The 23,591-nt window shown below is 48.3% G+C and overlaps 1 protein-coding gene across 1 annotated transcript; it reads left to right on the top strand.

The window, feature by feature from the left end:
* Window positions 1–276: 276 nt before the first annotated feature.
* EGR3 (early growth response 3) lies at window positions 277–22,664 on the top strand. The gene is made up of 2 exons (XM_088443268.1): window positions 277–987; window positions 21,250–22,664. Exons 1-2 carry the CDS (start codon window positions 837–839, stop codon window positions 22,242–22,244), a joined length of 1,146 nt encoding a protein of 381 aa, XP_088299394.1. The 5' UTR covers window positions 277–836; the 3' UTR covers window positions 22,245–22,664.
* Window positions 22,665–23,591: the final 927 nt, after the last annotated feature.

Raw genomic sequence — 23,591 nt, 5'->3', positions numbered from 1 at the left:
GCCGAAACAGACAGGTATTATACACATGACATGAGCTTGTTCATATATTTGTCTGCCCCCCTCAGAGAATGTATGTACCAGGCGGGTGGTCTCAGTCTGCCGCCGCCGCCGCTGCTTCCTGCTTTCTATCTAACGTTCCATTGTGAGGAGGTTCCATTGTGACGTCACGGCACTGTGTGTCCATATATGGACAGTTACGTCACTGGAGCTTCCCCGGGCGGGGATAAAAGCAGCCGGAGTCCTGGACAGTGCATCGGGATCCAGAGAGGACGCGAGGGATAATACATACTTCCACCCGGGGGAGAGATCTAATGCACTCTTGCTGACACTTCAATTACCAGCCAGGGGGCATATCTAATAGCCACACCCAGCCGCCCCCAATAATACCCCCTGCCCCCTTCCCTGGGTACAGCTGGCAGCTATCTGCCCCAGACACCTGTTGCACATCCCATGCAGCTTGTTCACCTTCCCCAGGCTGCAAGTAGATGCAAGATATCCATTATTCTTTATTTAACCCTTTCCGCTCAGACTGCACATTCCTCCATCTTATGGGGTAGCGCTTTATATTAACATTTCATTCATTCCACGAGCACTTTGCTGGCTCTCACCCGCCACATCCCTTCTCATTCATCATTTATCTGGGGCAAATGTGAAGCGCACATACGCCATGGATCACAGTTAGTGCCCCCTCTGATTCCCATCTGCCCATCTGGGGGTAGATTTACCAGCGAGGCAGAGCCCGTACCAGAGGCAGATTTGAGGATTTCTAATCCAGGATCTGACACCCTTCGCTGCAAGGTGGGGTAACTCTGCTGGACACCCTGTCACCTGGTGCTATGACTGGGAAGCTGCTGGAAAAGCTACAGGTGAATATGACATCGCTTCTACCCGACACACTCTACGCTGATGAGGGGCAAGATCTGCCGGGTGCTCTGGCTATCTACCCCGGAGGGGGCAACGAGCAGCACTACTCCACCATGTCTGCAGGTGAGTAAGAGTACGAGCCGGGCAGAGGATGGGTGGGAGAGCAACGAAGATGGAGGGGGAAGGGGAGACAAACTATGGCTCCCCAGCAACTAAAAGTCATGCTAGAGAGCTTGAGAGCCACTGGATGCCTAATGCTTATGGTAACATTAATTTGACTCTGCGTATAGTATTACAGATACAATCGCAAGTACGATATATGCTTTATACAGTATATACATGTATAACACTGTGTAATACTATTATATATATATGTATTACATAGCTGTGTAATAATATTGAAACGGACACATGCACTACAACTGTATAACAATGATGTCATATTTACACGTACTACGGATGTGTATTATAGATACATGTATTATGACTGTGTATTAATATTATAGATACATGTACTATGGCTGTGTCTTAATATTATATATACATGTACTATGGCTGGCTGTGTATTAATATTATAGATACATGTACTATGGCTGCATATTAACATTATAGACACATATACTATGGCTGTGTATTACCGGTAGTATTATATATATATATGCATGTACTACGGCCATGTATTAGTATTATAGATAAATGTATAGATGTGTATTATATATATTAATTCCACTGAGTTGCAATAATATTGTAGATACATGTATACTTTGTATATTAGTAATTAATACATATCTAGAGAGATAGACAGACACATAGAAATAGCGATTAGTAATATCTCAGATACATGTACAATGGCTGGGCATAGCCTAGCGATGTGTGCTACATTGTATCGTTAGGAAGTTTTCTCGCCTCTTATGATGTATGTGTGGGAATGCTAGCTGAAACATGGCTGTTCTGCATGTCCCATGGCTTGCGATGTTATATCCTCTCCTTATTGGTGTTAATTTGTCTATAAGGATGTCTATAGCAATTTCCTAACGATTCATAACGTGCACTGATCAATAATCTGATGGTTATCTATAATAATCTGATGGTTATCTATAATAATCTGATGGTTATCCATCTCCAGGGTCCCTGGCGGTCCGAACGCCCTGGGATGATAGCACCTGGGTTTGTCAGTCCGGCACCAGAAGGGGAACCTATTTCCACTATACACCTATCTGTCCCATCAGCTGGAGGTAACCCACCTTGAAGGTGCCTGATTATCAGAGCGCTGTGTCAGTACTATAGCACAAAGTAGCACTATAACATGAGAGGAGCCACAGACATGTGTTTAGTGATATCTACAAGTGTCCCATCAGCTGACGGTAACCCACCTCCAGGGTGCCTCACCGCTATGACAGCTGCTCAGTTCCCTCCTCAGACTTTTGAAACGTCACATTGTGGGGGCAGAAAGTCTTTAAATATGGTTGCGGAGGTGGGGAAGCTCCCAGCCCGGTGTGTGGGGGAAGCAGGCGACTGAGTTGGAAGGTGACACGTGGGGGCAGCTTGTGACAGCTCACAGGATGGAGGGTGAGTGGGTGAACTGTGAGGAGGGGGTTTTCCATGCTTAACCCCTTAAACCCCATATGACCTGCAGGCAGCATTTTGCTAAGCAAAGGGGGTCATTATAAACATAGCTCCACTTTACTCAGTGAATGTTTAAGTCAAATATGGTGTAAATTCATATTCACATAGTGTAGTCTTATTTGATTTTAAAAAAAGGTAAATGCACTTTATTGGTCCGTAGCAGGAACATGTCCTAAATTATTAAAGTTTTTTTTATTTAATATTACCTTAAAATAAATCCTTAGATATAAATAATAAATACTAATAAATTACTGTTAAGAAAAGCATTAGGATAATTAGGTCAGGAGTAGTGGAGCTGTATTTATTGTAATACAGGTCTCATAGTCAACGTGTCTAGAGACAGACCCTATGTCAAATCATTAAACGTATTGTTACAGTCATAATTATAGCAGACATTCTATGGTGCTATTAAAGCTGCATCGCGGTCCAGCAATGGGAAGACTTTTTCCCCTAGCTAACTTTTCATGCTGCAGCTGGCTGATGATACATGTAGCTAATACATGTAGCTGCCCACAATGGGGCTGATTCACCTGCAGATTGTCTGTAGTTGCCGGCAGCTGCAGAAGCCAGACATAAGGACCCCATATATATAATGACAGGTTTCGCGATTCTGCGATCGAATCGGAAACAGTGCCAACCGGTGGCCATCGATGTTCCGCGATCCGGCGGAGGGTCAGTGAAATTATACATGTTAAATTTCACACATTTGAAAATCATGATCATATTTTGATCGTGATCGGCAAATCTGTGAAATCCAACATGTTGGATTTCACCGATCCTCCGACCCGGCATCGCAGTAACGCAGGATCGCGGCAATCCATAGCAGATGTATGGGGGCCTTTACTACATTATGCTAATGTGAGATTCCATAGGGCTAATGCGGGGCTCCATGTATCTGTTGCCTGCTGGTCATCATTAGTATCAGCATGTGCTCCAGCTCCAAGCTAGGTGCAAGACATCTGTCAGAAACAGGCTACTTTCCTCAGTATGCATGGAGCTTATAATACCCACGACAAGCCAATGACACATCCACAAGTCAGGTCAGTTACGTGCCAACCTATTGTTACCGCTCAGATCCTGCCCCAAAACACCCCATTTCCCAGAAAGACAGATCCAACTAAGGGCCTGATTCAGACCCACTCGCAAGCGGCTGTCCGCTCGCAAGTGGGTCGATGTTGTGCACTGCGCATGCGCACGACGGCGGGAGCTCCGTCATGCGCATGCGCCAGACGCGACGAGCGAAGGACTTTCCTTCGCTCGTTGTGTCTGATCAAAGGGGGCGTGCTGTCGATGTTGATTGACAGCACGCCCCCTTTGGTGGGCATACCGGGGGCGTGCCTCCCTGACGGGGGCGTTCCCAAGGGAACGCCTACCGTCAGAAGCCGGCCCACTGACATCACTAGTGATGTCAGTGGGAGTGATTTTGGCTCTGATAGAGCCAAAATCACTCCGGGCCTTGCGGTTGAAAAACTCAACCGCAGGCTCCGGCTCGCAGTGGCGATGGTCGCTGTGACCCACAGCTATACGAGCGTCCAGGAGGACGCTCCATAATTATGGAGGACGGCCCTCATTCAGAGCGTGCGCTCTGCTCAGAGCGTACGGCTCTGAATGAGGGCCTAAGTTCCATCCAGGACTGACATACGCAAAAATGTGGAACTTCACATCTGCGCATGTGCTGTATGCAAAAACTTGTCGTTTGCGGCTGTGCACAGAGGTCCATCCAACGCAGAATAAGCCCCTGATGCGCAGTGTGTTCTGACACCTTGCTATCACAGCAGGGCTGTCTTAACAGCAGTGTGAGCCCTGGGCAAAGCAATACACTGGAGCCCCTACCCACCCATTCATCGGGAAAAAAATTTAGATGGTCAATGAATTTAAACCCTCCTGCATGCCCATTCAAACCTCCCACACATGCTCATCTGATATCGTCTCATCATGCCCCTTACATGCCCATCAGGCTTACCAATAGGCTTATACCATATCATAGTATGTTATGGTATTATTGCAGAAATAAGCCCAGTCATAGTGAGATTTGTCGGGTTATAATTATAGGATTGCGCAGTCATTTGATTTATGCTGCACAGCTCAGCCGCAGCATAGCCCTTACCTTTTCAGTGCAGGTGGGTGCGCTTGTGGCCGGGCGGGAGTCGCCGGGACAGAGGCAGTGGCTCAGGCTGGTAGAGGAGTCTCCTGAGGAGGCTGAGACCAGGCGGACGGGTCCTCCAGGTCCGGAACTCAGGGCCTGATTCAGAGCCGGACGCTCTGACCAGAGCACTCGCTCTGAATCAGGGCCCTCCTACCTAATAATGGAGCGGCCTCTTGGACGCTCGCATAGCTGTGGGTTACCACCCACAGCTTATGCGAGCGTCCATGATGATGGTCGCGATGGTCAAGACCATCGCGACCATCGGGCTTGCGACGAGACCCTGTGGTAGGGTCTCGGTGACCGCAAGTCCTGGAGTGATTTTGGCTTTATCAGCGCCAAAATCACTCCCACTGACATCACTAGTGATGTCAGTGGGGCCGGACCCAGATGGTAGGCGTTCCCATGGGAACGCCTCCGTCTGGGCAGCCACGCCCCCGGCACACCCACCAAAGGGGGCGTGCTGTCACTCACCATCGACAGCACGCCCCATTTGGTGCGAGACCCCGAGCGACGGCTTCCCCGTCGCTTGCCGGGTCTCGCGCATGCGCACGAAGGAGCAGCCTCCATCGTGCACATGCGCATTTGGGTACCATCGACCCGCTCGCGAGCGCAGGACTGAATGAGACCCTCAGTCTACGCGGCAGCGGCTGAGCAGTACACACACCGCACCAGCCAGCAGCAGCTCTCAAGGCAAGGCAACGCCCAAACTGCCAGGCCTGGGCAGAGCTTCTGCTGCTCACGCATCAACCAGTCAGCAGTCATCTCTCACACTTAGAGAGACTCTGTCTGACAGGTCTGAAGCCGGCGGATGAAGTGAAACTGGGACTGAGGTGAGTACTCGTCACTGGGAAGTGGGGGGAGGGGGGAGGTTAGATCGGAATACAGTGCACCGGCGGCCGGCTTATAAAAATGTTACAAATTTAACAACTGCCCGTGGCTGCAGGGGGGCGGGTTGGTGTGCCCCTACAAGCTTCAGGCCCTTGGGCAACTGCCCAGCAAGCCCAGTGGAAGAGACGGCCATTAACTACTACTTGTGCTACAGTGGCCCTTCTATGGAATAAGACCAGACTGGCTAGCCTTCGTTCCCCAAGTATATCAAGGAGCCTTGGCACCGCACACCATAAACCCATTATAAATACACCTATGGCTAGTGTCGGACTTGGGCATAAAAGGCCCCACCAGGGGAATGCAGTGATAGGGGCCGATGTTTAAGGGGTGTGGTCAACCACCAGAAGGGGAGTGACCAGCCACCACAGTTGCTTGACTAATCATTAGGCAAGTCTTGGTGTGTTTTCTACAGAAACAAACCAATAACCAATGTTTATCAGTGGTCCGGCTCCATCAGGTAACTGATCCTCTAATAGTAACAATGTACAATTCAGTACATAGTCTGGAACCTGATCCCTAGAGGAGGGGGTGGGGCACTCAGGCAGTGGGGCCCACCTGGAATTTCCCCTGTACCTCCGTGGGCCTGTCCAACCCTGCCTATGGCACCCATGACTCTGTTCTCAGTTCACCGTTTGTTCTTCCTTGGGCCACTTTTGGTAGGTACTTAACACTGCATACCGGGAACACCCCACAAGACCTGCCATTTTGGAGATGATGTGACCAGTCGTCCAGCCATCACAATTTGTTCCTTGTCAGAGTCGCTCAGATCCTTATGCTTGCCCATTTTTCCTGCTTCCATCTCTTCAACTTCAAGACTTGAGTGTTCACTTGCTGCCTAATATATCACAACCCTAGACGGAAGGCAGTCGGGAAGCCAACGGACGGAATCCCGACCACCGGCTTCCCGACTGTCTAATCCCAACAAGGGTTAAATGACAGGCATCGAAATCCCGACGCCAGTCATTTTACCTACGCCGGGAGCCTGATGCCTGGCTTCCCGATCGAAGGTAAACCGGGTGCGGACAGCCGCACGGGGGGAGAGTTAGGATAGGGGCTCCCGGGGGGTACTTAGAGTTAGCCAACCCCCCGGGAGGGTTAGGTTTAAGATAGGGGAAGGGGTGGTTAGGGTTAGGCACCCCTGGGGGGAGGTTAGGGTTAGGCACCCCCCCGGGAGTCTTAGCTTTAGGGTGCGGGAAAGGGGGGGTTAGGTTTAGGCACTTAGAGGGGGAATTAGGGTTAGGCACTGGGGGGGGAGGTTAGGGTTAGGCACCCCTAAGGGAGGGTTAGGGTTAGGGGTGGGAAATATATGAGGGATACTTACCTAAAACTCCGTTCGACATTTTGACCCTTGTCGGGCTTCATACCAATCCCCCCTTATCCAGTGTAATGAGATAATCAATGTTATTCACTTCACCTGTGGCCAAATACAATTCAGTGCAATCTTTCGGAACAATTTGCCTTGTACCACTGGGCAAACCCACATAGAACACATCAATAAAAATTGAATGTATACTCCACTACTAGCGCTTTCGAGTCAGCTAAGGACCTCACATAACAAAATGTTGGAAATCATACAATCTGGTTGTCCATTCTGTCATATGACTGTCTGGGATGTAGCCACACTCTGGCCCTCATTCAGACCCAGTCGTAAGCGCTGAGCGCTCGCAACCAGGTTGATGTTTAGGCCCTGCGCACGCGCAGCGGCCGCACTGCGCATGCGCAAGCCCCAGAGTGAGAGAGAAATTCTCTCGCTCCGGAGCTCACTACAAAAGGGCCGGCTGTCGATGTTGATCCACAGCTCGGCCCGTTTTGTAGGCGTGGCGGGGGGGTGGTTTCACAAACGGAGGCGTTCCTTAAGTAGGTTTCCATTGCCGGCGTTCATCCACCGTCACATTGGTACATTGCTGATATCGTCTGTACATCGCTTCTAATTGATTCACCCCTAAAAATTCTATCTATCTATTTAGCAATCTATTATTTATTTATTTATTACCAGTTATTTATATAGCGCACACATATTCCGCAGCGCTTTACATAGAATATTTGGCCATTCACATCAGTCTCTGCCCCAGTGGATCTTACAATCTATGGGCCTGATTCAGAGCTGCTCGCTCACGCTGTGCATTCGCAAGCGGCCCGATGTTTTGCGTGCGCGCATGCTTCGTTCTGCGCATGCGCGAACTACACACTGCGATCGCATCCCTCTCGCTCGCCCAGCAAAGGCAGCCCATGGTAATGAGTGACAGGAGAGGCCATTTGTGGGTGGTAACAGGGGCAGGACACTAATAACGAGGGGTTAGAGATGCGAACGCAGGCGTGCCTGAGTGTTTCAACGCCATTTTAGAGGCATGCATAATTAAGAGGCAGTGTCATAGCACACGTCACTTGCCTTTTTTTTACACTGATTTCCTCGCAATGCTTGCGGTAGGGTGAAGCTACCTCAAACACTGCGTTCACATCCGATGGTGCTCGAAGTACCAATGTTTTAATACACTTCCTGGAGATGACGTGTTGCTGGTGGGTGGCTCTGCCTATGCGATTGGGCGTATGCATACACAAATTGGCCGCTCGCTAATACATGGTGGTGCGTGCTTATGCCTTGGCGAGCGTTCACTTCCTGTGGCGTCACTTTGACAAATTTGCATACGCATCCAGCGAGCGTATGCAAATAGCGAACAGGTCTGAATCAGGCCCTATATTCCATATCACAAGCACACACACATACACACTAGGGGTTATTTTTTCGTTTGGAGCTGATTAACCTACCACATTATTTTTGGAGTGTGGGAGGAAACCGGAGTACCAGGAGGAAACCCACGCAAGCACAGGGAGAATATACAAACCCCACACAGTTAGGGAATCAAACCCACAACCTCAGTGCTGTGAGGCAGTAATGCTAACCATTACACTGTCTGTGCTGCTCTATCTATCTATCTATCTATCTATCTATCTATCTCTGGACCTCATTCAGAGGCGGTCATTAGTTGCAAGCGGTCGCACTGAGGGCCTGATTCAGACCCGCTCGCGAGTCTGGCGTTAACACCCACAGCTCTAGCAACCGACATGGGTGATGGTCGCGATGGTCAAGACCACCGCGACCATCGGGGCTTACGACCAGACGCTAAGGTTGGGTCTGGGCACTCGTAAGCCCCAGGGAGCTTCCTGCTCTGATCGAGCAGGAAGCTCCCCACTGACATCAGCAATGATGTCAGTGGGGCCGCCCCCAAATGGCAAGTGTTCCGGCGGAAACACCTCCGTTTGGGCAGGCACGCCCCCTGCCCGCCTCCCAAACGAGGCGAGCTGTCACTCACCATCGACAGCTCGCCCCGTCTGCTGCGAGACCCCTAGCAACGGAGTGTCCGTCGCAAGCTGGGTCTCGCGCATGCACACGACGGAGCCGGCTTCATCGGGCGCATGCCCAGTGGGGCAACATCGAGTCGGTTGCGAGCGCTTAGCGCTTGCAACCGACTATGAATGACCCCCTTTGTCTGTATATCCGTCTGTCTGTCTATCTATCTATAATCTGTTTATATATATCTCTGTCTGTCTATCTATAATCTTTCTGTCTGTTGATCTATAACCTGTCTGTCCGTCTACCTGTAAGGAGCTGTACATTTTGGGCTTCCAGTCAGGAAAGCCACCACATGACATTGACTTGCCTCTTCTAGCAGAGAAGATAAGTGCCTAAACCTAGCCCCCCCTTCCCCGCCGCCTAAACCTAATTCCCCCGGGGGGGTGCCTAACCCTAGCCTCCCCACGGGGGTGCCTAACCCTAACCCTCCATTCCCCTAGCCTAACCCTAAACTCCCAGGGGGTGCTTAACCCTAAGTCCCCCCCCCCGGGAATCCTAAACCTAACCCTCCCCCCAGCGCGGCTGTCCGCACCCGGCTTACCTTTGATCGGTGAGTCGGGTGTCGGGCTCTCGGCGTAGGTAAAATGACGTGTCGGGATTTCGCCGTCTGTCATTTAACCCCTTGCCGGGATTAGACAGACGGGAAGCCTACCTTTGGGATTCCGTCCGTCGGCTTCCCTACTGCTTCCCATTTAAGAGGCACAAATGGTCAAGGGAAAGCATATATAATCCTCCTTGGTGTTAATATAGGCGTCATTTGCTCAGATATGCCTAGATTTTCACCACAGCTAGATGTGGAGGAACTTGTGGAGCTAGAGATGAAGAGGAATATGTGAAGCTAGATGTGAAGAGGAAGATGTGGAGCTAGATGTGGGGATGAAGATGTGGGGATGAAGATGTGGAGCTGGATGTGGGGATGAAGATGTGGAGCTGGATGTGGGGATGAAGATGTGGAGCTGGATGTGGGGATGAAGATGTGGAGTTGGATGTGGGGAGGAAGATGTGGAGCTGGATGTGGGGAGGAAGATGTGGAGCTAGATGTGAGGAGGAAGATGTGGAGCTGGATGATGTGGAGCTGAATGTGAGGAGGAAGATGTGGAGCTAGATGTAAGGAGGAAGATGTGGAGCTAGATGTGAGGAGGAAGATGTGGAGGAACTTGTGGAGCTGGATGATGTGGAGCTGAATGTGAGGAGGAAGATGTGGAGCTGGATGTAAGGAGGAAGATGTGGAGCTAGATATGGGGAGGAAGATGTGAAATTAGATGAGGGATGGAATATGTGGAGCTAGATATGGTGGTGTATACAGAGCACAATGTGGCGGAAGATGTTGAGCTAAATGTGGAGTAAGATGGGGAGCTATATGTGGGGAGGAAGATGTGGAGCTGGATGTGAAGGAACTTGTGGAGCTAGACGTAAGGAGGAATATGTGGGGATTAAGATGTGGAGTTAGATGTGGGGAGGAAGATGTGGAGCTAGATGTAAGGAGGAATATGTGGGAATTAAGATGTGGAGTTAGATGTGGGGAGGGAAATATGGAGCTGGATGTAAGGAGGAATATGTGGGATTAATATGTGGAGTTAGATGTGGGGAAGAAAATGTGGAGGAAGATGTGGAATTAGATGTGAGGAGGAAGATGTGGAATTAGATGTGACGAGGAAGATGTGCAGATGGATGTGGGGAGGAAGATGTGTGGAGGAAGCTTTTGAGCTAGATGTAGGGAGGAAGATGTGGAGATGGATGTGGGGAGGAAGATGTGGAGCTGGATGTGAAGGAACATGTGAAGCTAGATCTGTAGGGAGATGTGGAGCTAGATGTGTGGAGGAAGCTTTTGAGCTAGATGTGTGGAGAAAGGTGTTGAGCTAAACGTGGAGGAACATGTGGAGCAAGATGTGGGGAAGAAGGTATGGGGCCTTATGTTTAGCAGCCAATGTGTGGAGTTGTGTGGAGCATGGGCGTTCCTCACTATAGAGAGTAGGTGCAGCAGTTCTCCTGGTTTTGCCGAGTGCAACATGAGGTTTAATTTTGTGAAGTGATATTATTGGAATAGTATCAAGGAGGGTATGGGGCACATTTTTGGAGTGTTATTTGTTTTCCAAAAGAGTGAACTGACATTCTCACACTTGATGTAAGAGGTTAAACTTTAGTGTGACAGTTACACTATGGTACAATGCACCTCTTCGGTTTCTTCACCTCCCCACAAATCTAGGAACACTTGTAATCTACAGATGTGTCTCCTGGGCAGAGACACTGACGTATCTATAATGGACCCTGCACCCATTTCTTCAATATTTACTGTACCTCTCCGGAATCCTGCGTCGGAGGCAGCAGTGCTGAACAAATCACTGGGAAAATTGCGCAGAGCCACATGTTTTGCACATGCGCAGTAGGAAAATCGCAGAGGAAAATTACTGCCGTACCATTTCCCCGGAGACCTGCACATGCGCAACAGACTCTGGCACAGCGCTAGAGTCAACTAGTGCTCAGAGTCTACTGCGCTGCTGGGTAGAGACAAGAGGCCCCCTGGACGGAGACAGCACATGGGCCCTCCTTAGTTAAGACGCCCCTGAGCAGAGAGTAGGCATTCACCGTTCAAAATCAATGAGATTTGCTGTGTTCGGAATCAAATGGATGCCGGGCTCCCGACATCAAATCCAGTGATGCGATGATGGTGTAGTATTGGCGATGGTATGGCAAAGTAATAGAATACTCCAGCAGGTCCCTCTGAGTCACAAAACAGCCCAGTGCTTTACAAATGGGGTAGTTTATTTAGCAGTAATGTGATTTATACAGCTGTACTCAGTTATACTTTCACTTACTCTTGGCATGGAGCAGAGCTTATGTGGAGCATACAAGTGACCAGCTGGTGACTGTATACGGGTAGCGGTGCTTGAATAAGCATCAGCGGTATGCTGTGGGGGCGGGTATCTCCCAGTATATAGCAGGGTCCCACAGAGCTAAGTGGGACACATCTTTGTCCCACTGTGGTGCTCATACACAGTGGCAAGAAAGCGCCACACATGCACAGAAGTACAGAAGGTGGCCATCTTGGTAAAAGGTAATTACTTCTGATGGAGACAACACAGAAGTGCTCGCCATATTCCAACACACAAACATGCACACGCACACACACAGACAGAGAGACAATAGAGACAGACAGCCCTCGCTGCAAAAAACAATTTTACCTTTAGCACTAAAGCAGCATCCTGCAAAAACTTGAGGGTTAGAAAAACAGGAATACATCTATATTTCAAACAATTCTAGTCCTCATTCCTTTGAAAGAATATCAGTCAGAGTCCTCTCACTGCGTGAACTACATCAACAGTCTGTTTCATCACGGACTCACGACTGCTGTCACTCTTGATGTTGTTGATGCCTTCCATACTTCATACATACTCAAAGGGCCTGAATCAGAGATGGATGTATTGCACAGCTGCAAGGGAGCCGTACAATACAGTACAAGGAGAAGCAATTCTTGCCAAACTTTGGGGCATGAGTCATTAACCCCCACTTACCCTAAAACCGATTTGCCCAAGGAAGTACCCCAACCGCCCGAGGAAGACTCCACTTCATGAGAGGCCTCATGCTTCTTATGCTGAGAGTTGTGATAGTCACTTGTCATGCTCTGATGAGCTGACCCACCATCTTCGCATCCACACAGGACATAGGCCCTCATTCAGAGCCGTTCGCTATTTGCGGTCGTTCGTTTAAAAACAAGGGGTGGCTATTCAAATGATCCGTACGCACATTGCTGTCTGTCCACACCTCTAAGTCTGAACGAGCGTGCAAAACATACGCTCGTTTATTTGTTAAAAACGCCCCCTGGCCGCTCGCATCCTACGTCATGTCCGCTATTTATTAGATTAATCGAGTACATCGACCAGCGTATGAACTGCTCGCTATTCTTGTGGTTGGTGTTTGCTACCACAAATTTGCGTGCAGTTCTGGCTATAAAATAACCCAGTGACGTGGTCAATGACGCTGCTGTTTTAAATATACACACCCATAAAACGCCCGCTTTGACCTTTAAGCACGCCTGCGTTCGGATCTCCACTCCCCATTTTCAAGCACCTTCCCCTGTTACCACCCACATACGCCTCATTCTGTCACTCAAAATAGCAGGCACTCGCTATATAGCGTACAAAGGATTTTCGGCCGCACTGACTGGTTCGCGCATGCGTACTAAAACGCGTACGCATGCGCAGATGTGCAAACATCGCTCGGAACGAGCGTACAGCCGCTAACGAGCGGCTCTGAATGAGGGCCCTAAGCCCTTCCAATGTCGTATCTGTATGCGAAGCTTCAGCCGTTCCGACCACCTAACTACCCACATCCGCACACATACAGGGGAGAAGCCCTTCGCTTGTGACTTCTGTGGACGCAAGTTTGCACGCAGTGATGAGAGGAAGCGACATGCCAAGATCCATCTCAAACAGAAGGAGAAGAAAGGAGGGGATAAAGCAGTCTGCTCACCCTCTGTCGCTGGGGCACCAGCAGTTACCACAATTGCAACCATCGGACGCTGCCCCCAAACACCGCAGCATGTCAATCATGCTGCAGCTAAGGGGGGTCTGCGAGTGAGCATGCAGGACCCATTATGGACATGTGCAGAATGGGTCTTGCGCCTACACAGACCCAGAAACATCTGAGATGTACGCAAGCCATTGGACCATCTGTGACCACTTTGCTTTAGGATACTGATGGCTATGAGATTTGTTTCCATCTCTGATACGTAGAATATTTACAAATTCCTCATAGTATCTCCTTGGTGGCTTTCCAATAATCGACGTTGCATAATACACTTTATGGAGCTTAAGTCCAACTTGCGTCTTCTTTCTTTTGGTATGAGTATGAGGTGGTGCTTGCAAAAGTTCTGAGATGCTTAACACTTGGCTTTTTTTCTGACCACGTTTCAATTGGCGTTTTGTCTTTTTAAGGCCACTATGGGAGCACGATTCTTCAGAAAAACTGCTGTTGACACTGCTTCCACCCAAAATGGCTTGTTCAGGCCTGTATCTTTCAGCAGCATCTGGCTCTCTCCACTAATGTGCGATTTGCACAGTCCCTTACACCATTCTGCTCTGGTGTGTATGCCATGGTCAATTTATCCTCAATTTCATGTTTCTTTAGGAAGAATTCCACGTCTGTTTAGCTATTCTCCACCATTATCAGATTTCAAGGTATTTAGGGCCTTATTCAGGTTGGATTGCATGGCTGTGTTCGCACGCAGCCGGTCGATGTTTCTGCTCTGCGCATGCGCACGCAGTGCGTGAACCGGCCGCTCTGATTGGGAAGCGATTGCAGTGAGCACGCAGCCCAATAGCATAGTGATTGACATGAAGTGACCGTTTAGGGGTGGCGAGGGGGGGTGGTTGGCTGAAAGCATTCGTGCCTGTGCACTTGAACGCCGTTACAAGGGCATGCATAATTGAGCCCCTGCGATTGTATACGCTGCCAGAGGTCTAGATGGCGACAGGAAGTTTAGCAGTTTGTGAGGTAGGGTCAGGTCAACCACATCTGTGCGAATGGTTCTGATGTTACCGATGTTTTTGCTGATTTGCGGATGCATGTCATGGGGTGGGCGGCTTTATACAGTGATGGGCGTCTTGGTATGGAGCTGTGGTTGCCATGCGATGGCATTCATTAGCATTTTTTCGCAGCTAGAGGGTGCATGCAAATGCAGTCGTGTGATCCGTGCTGAATCAGGCCCTTAGTCTGTGACCGGTCTGATTTTCCACCAATCTGTTATAGTCTGCAATTGCAGGGGAGCTTCAGCTCTGTTTGCTGACTCTTGAAATGGACAACTAATTTGTTTGCCTGTTATACAGCTTTCACACATAGGACCTCATTCAGAGTCTCTCGCAAGCGCTGTGCACTCGCAAGCAGCCCGATGGTTTGCAATCGCGCATGCGCACGCTTCGTTCTGCGCGTGCGCAAACTACTCTGTGCGATCGCTCACCCAGCAAAGACAGCCTAGTAAAATGAGTGACAGGAGAGGCCGTTTGTGGGTGGTAACAGGGGCAGGACACTAATAGCGGCGGAGTGGAGGTGCGAACGCAGGCGTGCCTGAGCGTTTCAACGCCGTTTTTAAGGCATGCATAATTAACAGGCAGCGTCATAGTACACGTCACATGCTTGTTTTTTACACTGAAGTCCTTGCAGTGCTTGCGGTAGGGTAAGGCAACCACAAGCGCTGCGATCGCTACCGATGGTGCTCGATGTACCAATGTTTTAATACACTTCCTGGAGATGACGTGCGCTAGTGGGCGTCTCTACATAGGCTAATGGGTGTCAGCATACACAGAGCGATCGCTCGCACAGCTAAAGTGGGTGTGCTTATGCTTTGGCGAGCGATCGCTTCCCACGACGTCACTTTGAAAAATTTGCATATGCTGGATGCGAGCGATCACATCTAGCGAGCGGCTCTGAATGAGGTCCATAGTCTTTTCTGGATCAGTCACTGACATTTCTGTAGCCATCACATTCAATGGTTTCTGGGTATTGTCACAACCAAAGTGACCTAATCTTCTGTGTCAGAGTTCCGTAGGTCAGATGTCATCATTGCATAACACTGTTGTGTGCTAAGGACATTTAATTGACAGCACTTTCAATGCACTTTCCATTTGCGAACTGGACTCTGTGACCTCTTAAAACTAGGACACTGATGGCTATGAGATTTGCTTCCATCTCTGGTACGTAAAACACATCTTGGAATTCTGAGACTTTTGTTTTTGTCCCTATTTTCAAGTGTGTAGTGATTGTCCCAACTTTTGTAGTTGTAAGTACTTAATTTCCAATTCCTTTAACTGTTATATTAGCACACGTGGATATTAAAGTGAGCCACTCTGCATTGCAGCAGAAATGCCTGGTAGCACCTGAGTCAAAATACCAGTAATCTTTTTTCAGTTGTCTGTGACAATCAAAGCTGACTTATCTCTACTGCTGCAATTCTTACCTTGCATAGAATTTGTATTCTGCTTACACTCAGATATTTTGTGACCTATTTTGTGACATATACAGTCAGGTGCATAAATATTGGGACATTGACAGAATTTTCATATTTTGGCCTCTATTCACCACCACAGTGGCTTTGAAATGAAACAAACAAGATGTGCTATAACTGCAGACTTACAGATTTAATTTGAGGGTAATTACATCCAAATCAGGTGAACGGTGTAGGAATTACAACGGTTTCTATATGTGCCTCCCACTTTTTAAGGGGCCAAAAGTAATGGGACTATCAACTCAAAAGCTATTTCATGGATAGGTGTGGGCTATTCCCTCGTTATTTCATTATCAATTAAGCAGGTAAAAGGTCTGGAGTTGATTCTAGGTGTGACATTTGCATTTGGAATTAGTTGCTGTCGACTCTCAATATGAGAGCCAAAGAGCTGTCACTATCAGTGAAGCAAGCCATCATTAGGCTGAAAAATCAAAACAAACCCATCAGAGAGATAGCAAAAACATTAGGTGTGGCCAAATAAACTGTTTGGAACATTATTAAATAGAAAGAACGCACCGGAGAGCTCAGCAAAAGACCCGGAAGACCATGGAAAACAACTGTGGTGGATGACATAAGAATTATTTCCCTGGTGAAGAAAACCCCTTCACAACAGTTGGCCAAATCAAGAACACTCTCCAGGAGGTAGGTGTATATGTGTCAAAGTCAACAATCAAGAGAAGACTTCACAAGAGTGAATATAGAGGGTTCACCACAAGATGTAAACCATTGGTGAGCCACAAAAACAGGAAGACCAGATTAGAGTTTGCCAAACAACATCTAAAAAAGCCATTACAGTTCTGGAACAACATCCTATGGACAGATGAGACAGATGAGACAAAGATCAACTTGTACCAGAGTGATGGGAAGAGAAGAGTATGGAGAAGGAAAGGAACTGCTCATGATCCAAAACATACCACCTCATCAGTGAAGCATGGTGGTGGTAGTGTCATGGCGTGGGCATGTATGGCAGCCAGTGGAACAGGTTCCCTTGTATTTATTGATGATGTGACTGCTGACAAAAGCAACAGAATGAATTCTGAAGTGTTTCGGGCAATATTATATGCTCATATTCAGTCAAATGCTTCAGAACTCATTGGACGGCGCTTCACAGTGCAGATGGACAATGACCCGAAGCATACTGCAAAAGCAACCAAAGAGTTTTTTAAGGCTAAAAAGTGGAATGTTATGCAATGGCCAAGTCAATCCCCTGACCTGAATCCGATTGAGCATGCATTTCACTTGATGAAGACAAAACTGAAGGGAAAATGCCCCAAGAACAAGCAGGAACTGAAGACATTTGCAGTAGAGGCCTGGCAGAGCATCACCAGGGATGAAACCCAGCGTCTGGTGATGTCTATGCGTTCCAGACTTCAGACTGTAATTGCCTGCAAAGGATTTGCAACAAAGTATTAAAAAGTGAAAGTTAGATTTAGGATTGTTTAGTTTGTCCCATTACTTTTGGCCCCTTAAAAAGTGGGAGGCACATATAGAAACCGTTGTAATTCCTACACCGTTCACCTGATTTGGATGTAGTTACCCTCAAATTAAATCTGAAAGTCTGCAGTTAAAGCACATCTTGTTTGTTTCATTTCAAAGCCATTGTGGTGGTGAATAGAGGCCGAAATATGAAAATTCTGTCAATGTCCCAATATTTATGCACCTGACTGTATAACATTAGTATTTGATTTTCTGGACTTCTCACTCTTAGGGGTATATTTACTAAAGTGAGAGTTTTTAGAAGTGGAGTTGTTGCCCATAGCAACCAATCAGATTCTACTTATCATTTATCTAGCACCTTCCAGGGGCAGAAGTATGGGAGACAATGGAGGCGCCTGCCGCCGGGCGCCAGCACTGAAGGGGCACCTCCTCCATCACCCACAATATATTCACCCCATATAGGGCTGTAAATATGGGGGATAGGGGGGCACTAAATGATAACTTGCCTCCGTGCGTCTGGGATGAATTTACGCCACTGGCACCTTCTAGAAGATAATAGCTATAATCTGATTAGTTGCTATGGGCAGAAACCACTTCTAAAAACTCTCACCTTAATAAATATACCCCTTAGTGTGTAATGCAGTATTCTCAGCATTTAAATCAACTGGCACATGTTCTTGGAACTGTAGCAGCTTTGTTCTGACAAATTCTGTAGTTAGCTTGGCTGTACTTGCTTCTACCAGAAAATCAAATTCAGGCATTAAGGGCCTGATTCAGCAAGGAACGCAGTTGCTAATACGCATGCAGTCGGCTGATTGTTGCGTACTGCGCAAACGTACTGCGCATACGCGCTCAAACCGGCCACTGCGATCACAGTAGCTACGCAGACCCATCGCAGAGTGATTAACTGGAGGTGCAGTTTGTGGGTGGTGACGGGGGGTGGTCGAGCGAAGGCACATCAGATCGGATAATCTGCAGGAACATCAGCCGGCTTAAGTGACCCATGGGGTCACGCAAGCATGCCGCCACAGAGACAAGAAACAGGCCAGGAAATCTCCGTCAGCCTCTTCCCTCCCCCCAAATGGCAGTGACACACCTCTGTCTGCGCCCCCTTCCTGCCCACAAACGGCAGAAGACTGTCAATGACAGACTGCTGCCAGTCTGCGTGCAGATCGCCAGGTACCTGTGCAGATTTCCGACCATCGGGAATTATTATCACAGGGCTTCCCCCGGTATCTATTAGAGCAGGAAGTTCACTCGGGCTTGCGGGAACCGAGACCCTACCACAAGGGTCTTGTCGCAAGCCCGATGGTCGCGATAATCGTGACCATCGCCAGGCCATTTGCAAAAGCTGTGGGTGGTCACCCACAGCTATGCGAGCGGCCTGGAGGCAGATTTTTTTATTTTTTTTTAAATCCGCCCTGATTCAGAGCGAGCGCTCGCAAATAGCGAGCACCTCTGACATGCGCGAACCATTCAGTGCGGCCGAAAATCGTGTGTACGCAAAATAGCGAATGCCTGCTATTTTGAGTGACAGAATGAGGCGTATTTGGGTGGTAACAGGGGAAGGTGCTTGAAAACGGGGAGTGGAGATCCGATCGCAGGCGTGCTTAAAGGTCAAAACGGGCATTTTATGGGTGTGCATAATTAAAACTTCAGCGTCATTGACAACGTCACTGGTTTTTTTTTTAGCCAGAACTGCTCGCAAAATTGTGGTAGCAAAAACCAACCACAAGAATAGCGAGCAACTCATACCCTGTTCGATGTACTCGATTAATCTAATAAATAGCGGACATGACGTAGGATGCGAGCGGCCAGGGGGGCGTATTTTCCCAAAAAACTACCGCAAGTTTTGTACGCTCGTTCAGACCTAGAGGCGTGAACAGACCGCAAACAGCGAATGGTTCATTTGAATAGCCACCCCTATTTTCTTGACGAGCGAGCGCAAATAGCGTCCGGCTCTGAATCAGGCCCTATGTGTCGTAGTAAAGGGCAAATTAAATTATTTCTTGTGTCATGTGTAACATCTGTCACATCTGCCTTATGGGCTCAGATGAGATGAGTACACTTGGTAATTAAGGGTCTGATTTAGAGGTGGGCACTGATCCTGTTGCGGCTGGGTCTTTTTACACAGCGGTAGAGAGAACTCAAGCTAATGCAGCTGGGGGTATATTTACTAATGTGCGGGTTTTTAGAAGTGGAGATGTTGCCCATAGCAACCAATCAGATTCTACTTATCATTCATTTAGCATCTTCTAGAAGATAATAGCTAGAATCTGAGTGGTTGCTATGGGCAACAACTACACTCAGGGGTGTTTAAGAGAGGAGGGTGCCTGTGTGCAGACTCAGGCCCTGATTCAGAGCCAGACGCTCTTACAGAGCGCTCGCTCTGAATCAGGGCCGTCTTTATCTTTTTTAAGAGCGGCCTCCTGGCCGCTCGCATAGCTGTGGGTGACCACCCACAGCTATAGCGAGCAGCCAAAATGATGGTCGTGATGGTCAAGACCATCACGGCCATCGGGCTTGCGACGAGACCCTTGTGGTAGGGTCTCGTCTGCCGCAAGCCCTGGAGTGCTTTTGGCTCTATCAGAGCTTGGCCGTCGTTACTCGGGTCTCGTACATGCGCACGACGGAGTCGCCTCCGTCGTGCGCATGCGCACTTGGCCAACATCGACCAACATCAGCGCTCGCGAGCGGGTCTGAATCAGGCCCTCAGTGTGGGCCCCCTCCTCTCTCTGGTGGTGCTGCAGTGCAGTAGATTCTGGCTTAGTGTGGGTCTTCATTTCCCGGGGACAGCAGTACCACGCATGCGCGTGTCACCGGGAAAATGGCTGCCGCCATTTTCCCAGTGATTTTTACTGCTCTGCCGACCCGGCGCTGCAGAGCAGCACTCTGGAGACTACGGACAGGTAAGAATAAGACCATATGGGCGCAGGGTGTGCCCCGCACACACTGCACCCATTATAGATATGCTCGACTCCACTTCCAAAAACCCGTACTTTAGTAAATATAGTAATAGTAATCCTATGTGCCTGATCTGCCCCTTATGTACAAAGACGCACAATCGTTCAAACTACTGAACTATCCTATGGCTTTCAGAACTAAGCCGTCGGGGAAAGCGTAAAAAGATGCAGTAACTGGCTGCAACACGCCCACAAAACGCTTGCGGCACGCCCACGTTTGACTAGCCACACACACACCAGTTACCTCCTATGCACACTGACTGAGAAATATTCACTACGGCCACTGTCGGTCAATATCAAAGTGCATGTGCTATGCGACGCAGACCCACGCACAGTACAAAAGACATCGGACAACTGCGCCAAACAACGGCATAACGTTCACCTCTGAATCAGGCTCTAAGTTTCAATGGAGAAGATTCCAGCCAGGGGTAAGCATAGGTACTTTTCACATTCTGTCATTGTCCAAGTATCTACCGATGTCCATTTAAACCTTGTATGTCTCCGGCGCATGTATGCACTACAGTTGGCTATATTATATTTGATTAGTGAACCATACTGCAACAATTCAATTATCTGAGTAGTAAGGCTGATTCTTTGTGCTATCACTGAATTACCCGTAACTGCCGTTTCTCTCTGACATCTGGTGCTATGGAGATACATTAGAGCTTAGTAACTCCCTCGGTGCTGGGGGCATTGTTGTAGAGCTCACATTATATATTAAGCATTGTATAAAGCGACAATGATAATGTTATTTCCTAAAGTGGTATTTGAGTAACTCAGAACGAAATAATAGGGAAGAAAATAGCATGTCACACATAGATAGAGCAAATCAACAATGCTACAGAGGGTCCTGTTCCTACAACCTAGCTATAGATATATTCTGATAATATGTGCACCACGCTCTATGATAATCATGATCAGTTTCTGCATTGATAATTTATAAGCCTTATTCTGTCTTTCTGTCTCCCTTCAGATAACGTAATGGATTTAGGTCTGAGCAATGACAAGACCAGCCAGGACCTCTCTTATACTGGTACATTCCAGCCAGGCAACAAGACTGTCACATACCTGGGCAAGTTCTCTTTTGATTCCCCATCCAACTGGTGCCAAGAAAACATCATCAGCCTGATGAGCGCAGGCATCCTTGGTGTACCAACATCCCAAGCGCCAAGTGCAGGTGGGGGAGGAAATGGTGGAGGTAGCGGGGGCATCATGGGGCAGGCACAAAGTGATGTGGAGTCTATGTTCCACAGCCTTCCACCTTATTCTAGTTGTGGGGATCTGTACCATGATCAGGTGGGCTTTCAAGGAGGTGGTATGCCCCCGTACTCCTCCCAGGAGTACCCATCTGCCAAACAAAGCTTAGACTCTAGTGTGTTTCCAATGATACCTGACTACAACTTGTTTCACCACAACACAGAGATACCCACAGTAGATCAAAAGCCTTTCCAAAACATGGAGGCCATGCGGGTCAATCCACCACCCATCACCCCACTGGAAACCATTAAAGCTTTCAAGGAGAAGCAAGTCTTGCCAAACTTTGGGGGCATGAGCCATCAGCCCCCACTTACCCTTAAACCGATTCGCCCAAGAAAGTACCCCAACCGCCCCAGCAAGACTCCACTTCATGAGAGGCCTCATGCTTGTCCTGCTGAGGGTTGTGATAGGCGCTTTTCACGCTCTGATGAACTGACCCGCCATCTTCGCATCCACACAGGACATAAGCCCTTCCAATGTCGTATCTGTATGCGGAGCTTCAGCCGTTCCGACCACCTAACTACCCACATCCGCACACATACAGGGGAGAAGCCCTTCGCTTGTGACTTCTGTGGACGCAAGTTTGCACGCAGTGATGAGAGGAAGCGACATGCCAAGATCCATCTCAAACAGAAGGACAAGAAAGGAGGGGATAAAGCAGTCTGCTCACCCTCTGTCGCTGGGGCACCAGCAGTTACCACATGCGCTTGAGTCATCGGCCAAATTGACTTTTCCCTGAGGCAATTGAGGGGAGTACATTGTGCAGTGTACTCACCTTCATTGTGAATGGTGCTCTGCAGACCATTACGCTATACTGATTATTACTATTAGTGAGCTGTAGCTTATTTAAGAGGGACCTGCAGAGCATTTCTCTCCTCAACTGTTTACTGCCAGTGATCTGCAGAGCATTACTCAACTTTCTAGCTCAAATGCAAAAATGACTTCATAACTACTCCTTCAAGTTCCATTTTTGGAGCATTAGACCATCACTCTCCTGATGAAGACATTAACACCAACCCATAACAGCTCTAACTGCAGACCATTCCTTCATCTCCCATGCAGATCATCTCTGCTTCAGGCCACGCCCAATGACTGTGACTTGTACAGCCTCACTCCATATTCCTAATCCTATTCTACATGCTGGAAAGATGAGAACAAGGGTCTCAGGGTACATAGGATTTGGGGAAGCTGAATCCTTAAAGTTTGAGGCAGGGTCGCTAATTTGCTGCTATGGCAAAAATATTCTGCTGCTATGTCCAAATGTTACACCCTCATGTGCCTGCTGTCCGCGTGCGTCCCCTCCTCCTTTATTTGTATTCATCATTCTTTTCATCCTCATCCTGCAATCATTATCTCTCTAGGTTCACATCTGACAGTTTTCACATTTCCTTTTATTTCAGAGGTTTTCTCGTCTTATCATTCTCTTGCCTCTCCATCCCCCCCTCCACTCTCTCTCTCCTGTACAGCCCCCCCTGATTCCTTTTCAACGTCTGTCACACAGTTTTATTAGGGAAAAAAACAACTACAGCTTGAGTCAGTGTGTGTGAAACTGTGTGTGCATGAGTACATACCATATACAGTAAATCACTTGGCCAAGTTTAATTGTCCACAGCTCAGGCTCAGAGAAATGAAAGAATATGAGGATTGTGTCCATGTTTCTTTGTTTTTTTGACCAAAGCGCAACTCAGTTTAGTCTCCAGCTGCATGTGGGCCAGAACTAATATTCTGGGCCTGATTCTTTAAGCATCGCTATTGCGATCGCAGCTCCGTAATCGCATGTAGGTTTGCTGCGAAAATATGCTAATGATTGCAATTGCAATGCATTCGCACTGCCAGCATAGAGAGGCCCACTACCGCTATTTCACATCCGTAATACCTTGCAAACCTCCATAAACATCGGTAACATCGAGCACCATCGGCCCCTCACGCAGGATTACAGCAGCCCTGACCCTACTTAGAAATTGCAAAACCTCATTGCACACAGTGAGTACTCAAGCTGTGTATGCAATCAGCAGCGGCGTTCAAACGGTCAGACACGCCTGCGTTTCGCCGACCCCC

Source organism: Taudactylus pleione, unplaced genomic scaffold (genome assembly GCF_031769625.1).
Source record: "Taudactylus pleione unplaced genomic scaffold, aTauple2 ptg000329l, whole genome shotgun sequence".
In the NCBI taxonomy this organism is placed as follows: domain Eukaryota; kingdom Metazoa; phylum Chordata; class Amphibia; order Anura; family Myobatrachidae; genus Taudactylus; species Taudactylus pleione.
The sequence above is the reverse complement of the archived record's forward strand: the minus strand, read 5'-3'. Positions and strand labels throughout refer to the sequence as shown.

What these genes read in the sequence shown, in the direction of transcription:
- EGR3 (XM_088443268.1), top strand. Translation starts at nt 837, where the DNA reads ATGACTGGGAAGCTGCTGGAAAAGCTACAGGTGAATATGACATCGCTT. An exon ending in CTACTCCACCATGTCTGCAG is followed by an intron (nt 988 to 21,249) that starts GTGAGTAAGAGT and finishes GTCTCCCTTCAG; the next exon opens with ATAACGTAATGGATTTAGGT.